Here is a 10,454-nt window from a genome sequence, read left to right on the forward strand (position 1 = left end):
ATGTGACCAGTTAATGTGTGAAGCGGATGTCTTCTCACATCTGTAGGGAAAACTGCTCTATTAGCAACAAAATAAATGACACAATGTGAAATACAAGGATTGTATTAAAAAAAAAAACCTCTAGAAGGAGGTTGCTTAGGCTAACTATAGGAGTGAAGACGTGCCTGTATAATCGTGGTTTCATTTCTTTGCACTGTCTCCTATGATCTTTGTCAGTTTTGTACTGCAGATGGAGCCACAGATTAATTTTCTGCCTGGGTGCAGAAGCGTTTCTTTTGGTGAGGACAGTAACCCAGCCGGAGCCAGGCAGCCCGAGGGGCCGGCTCTGCTGACTTTAGCAGTGGCTCTGAGCGTACGTGTAGGAAGAAAAGCTTAACGAGAGAGCGACAAGGGATGGAAAAGTGGTTTAAATTGAAGGATGTAAATTCATAATCTAATTCTTTTGTTCTAGGTGGTGGCCAAAAAATACCGCAACTTTGAGATTCCCAAGGAAATGACAGGGATTTGGAGATACCTGACGAATGCTTATAGCAGGGATGAATTCACCAATACCTGTCCTGGAGACAAAGAAATTGAAATAGCTTACAGCGATGTAGCCAAGAGACTCACTAAGTAACCAGCACTTGCAAAAGAGATGAATGACTTCTTGCATATTCCGTAACAATGCTTCTAACAGACTGCTCTTTTCATATAAGATAGCAATTTTTTTTGCATGAACTTGCAGTTATTCAAAGTTATGGTGGATAGACCAGGTACAGTAATTACCTAAAGTTTGCAGACTTAATTATAGGCTTGTTTTTCCTTACCTCCTTTCACAGCAAGTTTGAATATCATTAATGCAGTTATGTTAATGTTGCACGGGGGTAACTCTGGATTCTTCAGTATGAAGAGTTATCTTGCCCCTACTACTTTTCTTTGGAAATGTTCGGTCCCTGTCTACAAATTGGTTTAGGATACTGTCTTGCTATATGGTACAAGGAATATTTATGTATTTTGGAATTTACTGCTTTTCCAGAACATCTATACACAATTGTCATATCTGTGACACGTTGAACTGTACCTGCCTGTCTATCCGATTTACATATAGAAGGGAACTTATTATCCAAAAGAGCCATTTGCAGAATATTTGGAAATGTTTTTAAAAATAGTTTCTCTTGTATTTGAAATCACAGTATTGGTTGAGAATGGACTCAGATGTGAAACTTGGATTTGAATGACCTCAGACATCAGGGAAGTTTGAATCTAGGCTTGAGCACTATAGCAGGAAGCTCACAGTTCCCAGTTAGTATGTAGTTGTGTCTTTGAGATCTTGGTGAGATTAAAAAAACACTTTTTTTTTTTTTTTTTTTTTAAATTGGCAACCTACGTTGGTCCCGAATTCTCAGTTGCAGCAAACGAATAATTGTCAGGATGCCCTTTAACATCATGAAACCAGAAGAACTGGATGCTTGCCATCTGTTCACCTTAAAAATTGCAAGTGGCTTTCTTTTTGGTAGTTAAGAGCCTTTGTTTCGTATAGGTCTTTCTGGTGATACTTACTTACAAAATCTGTGCTGTCATAAACAAAGTACACGTAAACATTAGGGTCCTAGTTGATAAATAGCTACTGTATATGGTGAATAGCAGTGCAATGATTAGTGATGCAAGACCGAACGCTGATAGCTGTTAACGTGGGAGTCTTTCTGGGAACTTTTTAAAGCTATTTCTTTCCTGAAGAAAGCTAAAGTGACCTTTAAAGATAACGTTTGCCTTAAATCATAGTATGCATTTTTTTTCCTGAGAGGGAATCTATTAATTACTCTTGTAAAGAAATGGTGCGTGAAATCCAGTCCTTTACATTGAATTTGTCCTAATTGCTTGTCTGTGCACCTGGACTGCAATTTTGCATAATCATAATCATTGCACTACTATACATGATCTTTTTACAGCAACACTGAGGAATAGCACTACAATTTTTTTAAAAGCAATTTTCAAATATTTCTAAACCAGGGAATAGTTTTCTTGCTTAAAATTAATGATTTTGATGCATGAAATAAACTGATAGGTTATTTTTAAAAGACCATCATAAACAACTCCAAAGAATGCTAGACTTATATGCCTATTTTTTTGTAAAGATACTTTTATATTTAACTGATTTTAGAAGCTGGAAAGTGCTATTCCTGGTAGGTTGTTCTTGGAATATTTAACGTTCTGTAATAACATGGAAATGCTCACATAAACACTTTTATACACTAATTTTTTTGGTAAGCACTGGCTTTATGAAAACCAGCCTGACTTTTCTAAGCATCCTGCTTTTGCTACTTTATATACCCATGAAGTTAGTTTGACATAGAAGAGGTAGAGTACAAGATCCATATTTGTATACATGGCTTGTGGTGCCTTGTCTTGCCTTTCTAGAGCTAGAATTCCAATATAAAGGCAGTTAGCAATCCTGTTGCATGTCTTTCGAAGACAACCATAGATACACTTAAACCCTATTGTGATTTTTTTACAGGGGTGTTTAGGCACAGAAAGAAAACTCTGCAGAGCGACCTGGTTAGGAAAAACATAACTGTAGCCTTTTAATAATTACTGTATTCTAATGTCACGTTCTCATCCTGAATAAAGTTTCTCAGCCATAATAACCCTCTGTAGGGGTTGAGTCTTTGCTACAACGTGACATCTAGAAAAAGGACTGACTTCCTTTTTTGTTAGATAGCAGCATTTTTAATGACACAGGATAAAGAAAACCCCAGCACTCATTGGTGTGGTGCTCTTTGCCATCGTATAGTTAGTTAACCTTTAAAAACAAAAATAGGGGAAGCGATGCGATTGTGGGCATAGCTTTGTTAAGTTTTTCACTCTACTTTAAAACCCAGATCAGGATGGCCCTTGGAAGTTGTCTGAGGTTGTAGTAATCAGGCCTGACTCCTTTTAAAAGCAAATTAGCCGTTGCGTGCACACTTCAGCAGGCAATTATGTGTGTATGAGCATGAAAGCACTTTGGTGCAGTTCTCTAGCATGCATGCTGCCTGCATATCAATGCGCACGAACACCCAACTTGTTAAAATACCAGGCTTGTTGTCTTTTATAGATAATGTATTCTCTCTCCTTTGTAGGCAATCTTCAAAAATTGTAATATGTTGTATTCAGCATTAAGTATTATAATGATTGTGTCTGAAAGCTTGTAAACAGAGTTAAAGCTTTTGCTCTAACTAATGTATTTCTTATCTCAGTACAATGGAGTATTGAGCGTCGGAGCCTTTCCCTTATAGGTGTGATTCAAATGAGGACCAGGTTAGCAATTCTAAAGGCGGTTACTCTATGAGAGCTCTCAGCTGTCCTGTGTGAAAGGAGTCGGTATCTTTCAGGCTTCCTATTGCCGAGTTGTGGCAGAAGCTGGCCACCCTCTCGCTGCCTTCAGCAGAGGAATCTCGTGGCGAGCGAGCAGCTTCCACCTCCGTCGGTGATCCCTGCAGAGCAGCAGAGTTAGAGCCGGGCCGGTGTGTAAAAGGCTCGGCGTCTGGTGTGGGTAGAGCACTTTCATCTGGCCCCAATCACCAGCGCTACATTAATTAAAAAAGCCCTTTCATAACTATGTAAATTCTTGACTTCTGTCAACTTGTTTACAATCTGATCTTTAAATGCATTTTTAATTTCATCAAACAGCAATTAATCTACCCCCTGTTTAAATTTAAAATGATGCTTCTAGCCCCTTCTACAATTTAAAAACAGCAGTTACCCTTTCAAGTAGGCATTCCAGTTTGCAAGTTGGTTGCATGTATTAGCATGCTGAATAACTTACTTTATTCTCAAGCTGAAATATGCTTAAATTCCCATTAAAACAGGTGACTTGCGCATTTCCTGAACATAAAGGGAAAATCCATCATCTTCACCCTGGTTTTGTGTGGGAGAACAGATTATACTATATGCATGATTTCATTTTTATTTTTTTCCCTTAACGAAGCTCTCCTTCTTGAAGAGATTCCTTCTGTGTAAGAGCTGCCTGTTGAACGAGAGGCATGTGAATTCTGAAACAATTTCCTGCACTCCGGAGCTTTCCCGTCCATCTACTGTTCCCTGCTGGTCTGTGTAAGTGTCCCCCACGGACAGTCACAGCCATGCAGCTTGTACGTTTGCATTTTCCCATAAAATTGGTGTTTTTTCCGCAATGGGCATGTCTAAACTGATTGAGAGTTGCGTGCAGTTCCATGATAAGAAGAGAGATGTAATCAAGTTTTTATGCTAAAGTAGCAAATTAGCATTTCGTATCAAAGGAGCACAGACATGAATAAATTGAAGATGCTTGAGCCAAACCCACTGATGCCTATCTCGATGTAGAACAAAAAGTGGCTAAGTACAGTCAACTTTTTTTTTTTCACTCTTTGCCACTTACAGTACTATCTGAACGCATCCAATTAATATTTTCAGAAGAAAGCTTTATCCCAAGTGAAAAATATTTGATCTGCCTCAGAACCTGTGCCACCAACTATTACATTTTGTTCCTGGAGGGGGTGGGAGGGATGGGAGAATAGTGGAGCAGAATTGAATATCGAGACTCCCCAGACAGGACATCAAGAATTGGAGCGTTGTTTGCAGAAATACTTGAAGAGTTGATACAATTTATTGTAGTTTGCTTATGTCTTTCACTCTCTGGAACATCTTTTACAGATATACCAGTATACTGCTGGCAGCTATTGTTAAAAATAAAATTATATTTTCACTACCAAGCAGATCTTTCTCTTATTTCTGAAGACTACAGTTCTCGCCTGTGTAAGCTACGACTTGAATGTGGTGTGCTAAACTATAGAACAAAGCTTTGCAGTAACTATAGTCGTGATTTTTGGCCTGCTGTTTGGGTTTTTTTTTCGGTGGTGGTGTGATTTAAGGCAGGATACCTGTTGTTTCTAGCTCTATACCTCGCTGCTGTGCCCCTTAACAAAGTTCAGAACTCTCTTAAAATTACGAAGAGGTTGAGAAATAATGACTTGTCCCATGGAAATCATGAAAAGTGGCGTTGGGTGTTTTGTTTGGGTCTTTTTTGGGGGGGTGTGGTGGTGTTAGATTTTGAGTGGAAACTCTTCAGAACATAAATGTTGATAGCTTGTTTTTCTGTGGAATTGCTAGGTTTTCGGAGTTGAACTGTGAAAATTGATTAAAAAAGACATCAAAAAAATTCTCATGTTTGGTTCAACTTGTTTCCACCCGGCTAATCCACCAAGTAGCCGCTTCAAGAGCTGAGACTGAATTGAGACTGAATTGCTCCCATCTACAGAATTCATGGATTTCAGCCTCAGTGCCCTTATCCTGAGTTTCAGCCGTGTTTCCCTACTGTCTTTTGCTTTCAAATGTGTCTCGACTAGCTGTGGGAAACACCGTACGCCCTTTATTTTATTAGGAGCACATTAACTAGGTACTAGGTCTTCAGAGCAAAGACCACCAGCCACTAGTGGAAGTTTTCTTCAAAACTTCCTAAGCGTTATCATGTCAATCTCTTGTCTGCCTTGTGAGTCTTTGAGGTGCATCTGGGGTCTGATTTGTGTTTTTTGAAAGGAAATTTGTGGAATCCAGAAGACATTCCTGGAGCCTGTAATCTGGGATGCCATCATCTGAGTTTAAGCATGTGCAGGAAAGTAACAGGCGTGCTTGTAGTAGTAGCAAATCCAGCAATTAAACCCTTGGTGTAGGATTACATACTTGCATTGCTGTATTCTCTTACTGCGATCAGCTTTGCAATAAGATTTGCAGTCACCTTATTTGAGTTTGGTCGCATCCTTGCAGCCTGGAGAGCCAACCGCATCCTGGGCTGCATCAAAAGAAGTATGGCCAGCAGGGCGAGGGCGGGGATTCTGCCCCTCTGCTCCGCTCTGGGGAGACCCCACCTGGAGTCCTGTGTCCAGCTCTGGAGCCCTCAGCACAAGAAGGACATGGAGCTGTTGGAGTGGGTCCAGTGGAGCCCCTCGGAGATGCTGGGAGGGCTGGAGCCCCTCTGCTGTGGGGACAGGCTGAGAGAGCTGGGGGGGTTCAGCCTGGAGAAGAGAAGGCTCCGGGGAGACCTTCCAGCCCCTTCCAGTCCCTAAAGGGGCTCCAGGAAAGCTGGGGAGGGACTCTGGATCAGGGAGGGGAGCCAAGGGATGAGGGGGAACAGCTTCAAACTGAAAGAGGGGAGATTTAGATGAGATCTGAGGAAGAAATTTTTGGCTGTGAGGGCGGTGAGCCCCTGGCCCAGGTTGCCCAGAGAAGCTGTGGCTGCCCCATCCCTGGAGGGGCTCAAGGCCAGGTTGGACGGGGCTTGGAGCAACCTGGGCTGGTGGGAGGTGTCCCTGCCCAGGGCAGGGGGTGGAACGGGATGGGCTTTAAGGTCCCTTCCCACCCAAACCGTTCGATGATTCCATGGACCAGAAGGTAGTGTAACACCCTCATGTGAAGAGCAGGCTGAAAGGCTGTTGAGCTGTGAAGGTGGTGCTCATCCTGCACGGCAAAGGCAATAGTCTTAGGATATTTTGTATAATTATGATTTGCTTCAAGAGCTGTTTTTAACTAGCTAATAACCTTTATATTTTTTTGCTGGATTTTGTTTTTAAGACAGCTCAGATGACTGCCCAGGCTGGCGTGGAAGGTGTCTCCTGGATGTCCTAGCAAGAAAGAGATGGATTTTTGGCTTCAGTGAAGGCCGTGGAGCCCATTCCCAAACTGTTCTGTGTAGCTGCTGACTGTGAGCAATGGAAGGAACGTAAGAGCTTGAGGGGAGCTCGGCGAGGCTGAATGTTTCGTACTTGGTTCTGACCACTGCGTTCTCCCTGTTCTCAGGGACGGCTCTGATCCAAATAGTTCTTGGCTCGACTCCAGGTTTCACAGCTCTGGTTTACCTCTCCAAAAACGCTCCCACCTTCCCAAGGAAAACTAGTCTGGAGATTTGTAATGAGCTCCAGTGGTTTAGGATCTGGACTACCAAGACTGTGATAAGTGGCAATTGTGAAAGCAGTCGGTGTCTGTTCACCTAGGCCGTGAGGACAGAGCAGGGCAGGCCGAGAGCTGCAGTGACTGCTGCGGAGTGTGTCCCCCCTCTCCTGTGTCCTGTCCACCCCCCGACACCAACATGCGTTAGCTAGACCCCGGTTGTATTTAATTGATCGTTTTCTTTCCGTTTGTACTCTGCCCTGTTCTGAGTGAGCCCAAGGATGGTCTGGCAGTTGCTCTCAGCCTCTGGTACCAAGCCAGGGGAGACGTAGGGATCTTGAGCCCTGGCTCACCTTGAGATGCATTTTTAATGGCACTGGCCTGGAAGTGTTGGCACCTTGTTCGGAAATACTGTTTCAGATAGTCATCAACTTACTTTTGTGACATTTCACTAAGAAGTTCCTAGAAATACACTTAGCATTTTGTTAGCCCTCCGTCAAAAATGGAACGCTGCTTTTGCGCACGTTTCAGAAGATTGATTTGTCTTTAGCAACTAACGTGCTTTATAGGAGCTCCAGTTTTCTTACTCCAAAGAGGCTAAAACATACTATTTGCCAAAAGCTTCAGTAATATTAATTGTGCTGTGGAATTCTAATTACTTCCTCAGTTTTCCTATAAACAGCAAAATAGAGTAGCTAAAAGGCCGAGGAGACCCTGTGAGTATTTCCTTCAGGTACTTGCTGGTGTAAGGAATAAACCAATTTGTCAGAGGGTAGTCGAGATTTTTATGGAAGGAAGAAGAAACCTGGACAAACCTTTGTATTCAGTGGGATGGAAAAGGAACTCATTTGACGTGGTTGCCTGAGGGCTTTTGGACACTCATTACAATGAAGGCTGAGTATGAGCTGAATGTCTAAACAGTTTTGCTGTCTCTGAAAGTCTCCAGGAGAAAGGGTGGATGTAGTGACTCATTAATCAAGAATACGTTTAACTCTAGTTCCCAAACTCCTCTCGGTGGATCGCAGGTGGTCCAGGAGGCCAAGGAGAGCCTTTGGTGGGCTTGTATGGAGCCGGGGATAGTGGTAACGGAGGGTGAGTGGTCCGTGAGAAGTTTGACTGACCTTTTAATCACAAACGTTCAGGAACCGCCGCTCCAGGGCTTTACTTCCTTCACTGAATTCATCCTGCAAAAGCAAGATCCACCTTGAACTGGGGATTCGTTCACACCCATGTGCCTGGGTTTGCGGTGGTCTGCTGAGGTCGGCAGGCATAGCGGGGAGGCTTCGAGCAGTTTCATCTCGAATGGAAAAAAATGAAAAGGAAAAAAAAAAAAACAAAAACCAAAAAACCAAAACAATGCAGCAAACGCCGGCAAATAACAAAGCGCTTTAGTCTGGGTGAGTATTTTTCCAAGACTGCCAAAAGCGTGTGGTGGCTGAGCAGCTTGGGGTCGCGATCGCAGCGTTCAAAAGTAACCAGAGACTGGGGGAGGTAAATGAGGCGAGTGGCAGGAGATAACTTTTGAGGAGCGTTAACTTAAAGAGCCAAGCTTTTAACCGTGTGTGAGGAATGAAAAGCCTGGAGGTAGGCAACCCTTCTCCCAGCACATCCTGCCCCGCTCCGTCAGCTCAGTTTCTGATGAGCTCTCAAAGCTGATGCTGGATGGTTTCCAGAGCTGGAAAAAGAGAACTCATGATTCTTTGACTCAAGAGAAGAACCGCTGTGTTCTTACCACTGGACAGAGAGATGAAAACAGTTGCTAAACAAAGATCAAACATGTGAACTTTATAAATAAACAAACAAAATTGATGCTAAGGGACGTCTCAACTCCTTTGCCTATGGCAAAGGGCTTGGCAGGACCTAGGAGAATGACTTTGTCAGTTTGCACATGGAATTCTTATTTTAAACAGTCTGATTAAAGTGATACTGCTCCTCTTAATGAGTTTGAAGGTTATGCTCGTTAAAGTGGCCTTTGCTGTCCATGAATGCAGGGTAGAGGAGAAAGCGTTTACGGTGCTGAGCTCTAGATGTGCAATGCGGCAAGATTTTAAATTATGTATGGTTTAAAAAGCTGGTCGTGAGAAGCTGCTGTCAGTAGTGAAACAGTCCAAGGCAGCAGGTTTGATAGTGTGCCGAAGAGGGAGCTCGGCCAGCTGCGAGGCAGAGCTCGGCAGCAGAGGGACTTCTCTTGTCCCACGTGCATTCCAAACCTCCTGTTCCAGTCCTTCCCATGAGGAAGGTGGGACTGTGGGTCGCAGAGGAGGGTTTTCTCAGTATCTTGTAAGAAGTTGACGGCTGGAGTGGGAGCAGAAAGCCATTATTTTAACCTTTTTTTCCTTTTCCTATCAAGTTTGAAGAGCGACATGAGCTGGGAATGGGAAGCTTGTCGATCAGACTCTTGCCTGGCAGATGGACCTTACAGTCTTGACTTCCCATTCCCGTTCCCAGCGTGGAGTATCTCCCATCCTTGACAGCTTCTGCTCCTCTTTCTCCTTTGGTTCGATACCTGCTGCAGCCTTTGCCGTGTGATGCTTTAACCTGGATGTGTTTTCCATGCAGGGCAGCCAGCTGCGGTCAGCCCAGTGCTGGTACCTACCAACGCAGCCTTCTCCCAGAGCACGTCGTGCTGCGTGTGCACCACTTTCCACGGAGAGATTAAACTCCTGGATGCTCCCGCAGTCGTTGTGGGGTGCCAGGCAAAAGATGAAGACCCCGGTCATCTTCCTGAACAATTTACTGTCTGAGGCTCAAGTCTCGTTAGAGACTTACTGCCTTTAAACCTAAAGCAGTAGAGCTGGGCCCTCTGACCAGCCTACAGAGCTGCTCCTCTGTAGCTTCGTGATCTTTGGACCTTGTTTCTGGGGTGATGCTCTTGTTGCGAAGAGTCTAATGAGGAAAAAGGATGGTCTAGACAAGAGTTCCCTGGACTTGACTCTCGGGGCCATGAGTTCATTTCTTGTCTGTGTTGGGCAAGCTGGTTCCATTTGCAGGGTCTCAGTTTTGCTTTCTTAAAAGCTCTTTGGACATTGTTCCTGGGGTGATGTCCTTCTTGGGAAGAGTCTAACGAGGAAGAAGGATGGTCTAGACAAGAGTTCCCTGGACTTGACTCTCGGGGCTGAGAGTTCATTTTTTGCCTGTGTTTCCATTTGTTAGTGTCTCAGGTTTGCTGTCTTAAAAAGGGGAATCGTTTCCTCTTAAAGATTTTGGGAGTGTTTTCCATCTGTACCTACCAAAGAGGAAACTTAGAGAAGAAAGCATCACGGACAATCATCTCCCTTTGAGATCTAAATGAAGACCCTTTGGAGGGCAGGGCTTAGCCGAGGTACTTGCTGTCTGGCGGCAGAGATGGATGAAGGACGCGCGTGGCTCCAGAGGAGTCTCTGCTGCTCCTCGCCTGGTGTCGGGAGGCTCCTGGGGTGAAGAGGGGAGCTGAGGTTGCTGCAGCGGAGAAAGGGGTGCTTGAGGACAAGGGCATGTGCCCTAGGGAAACTGGCTTTTATTAGCTCTGCTGGTCGCAATGATTTCTCTTTATCTGCTTTGCTGGCTCGCTGGGAATGAAGTTACATGAGGGTAAC

At 43.9% G+C, this 10,454-nt stretch overlaps 1 protein-coding gene across 4 annotated transcripts in view; it reads left to right on the top strand.

Moving 5' to 3' along the window:
* CLIC4 (chloride intracellular channel 4) overlaps nucleotides 1-4,709 on the top strand; it is a 30,947-nt gene extending 26,238 nt beyond the window's left edge. For all 4 annotated transcript variants that reach the window (XM_054223633.1, XM_054223635.1, XM_054223634.1 and 1 more), the window contains exon 6: nucleotides 452-4,709. In XM_054223633.1, coding sequence (XP_054079608.1) covers nucleotides 452-616 — 165 coding nt within the window. In that variant the 3' untranslated portion in view covers nucleotides 617-4,709. The remainder of the gene's footprint in view (nucleotides 1-451) is intronic.
* Nucleotides 4,710-10,454: the final 5,745 nt, after the last annotated feature.

This window comes from Rissa tridactyla, chromosome 18 (genome assembly GCF_028500815.1).
Source record: "Rissa tridactyla isolate bRisTri1 chromosome 18, bRisTri1.patW.cur.20221130, whole genome shotgun sequence".
Classification (NCBI taxonomy): domain Eukaryota; kingdom Metazoa; phylum Chordata; class Aves; order Charadriiformes; family Laridae; genus Rissa; species Rissa tridactyla.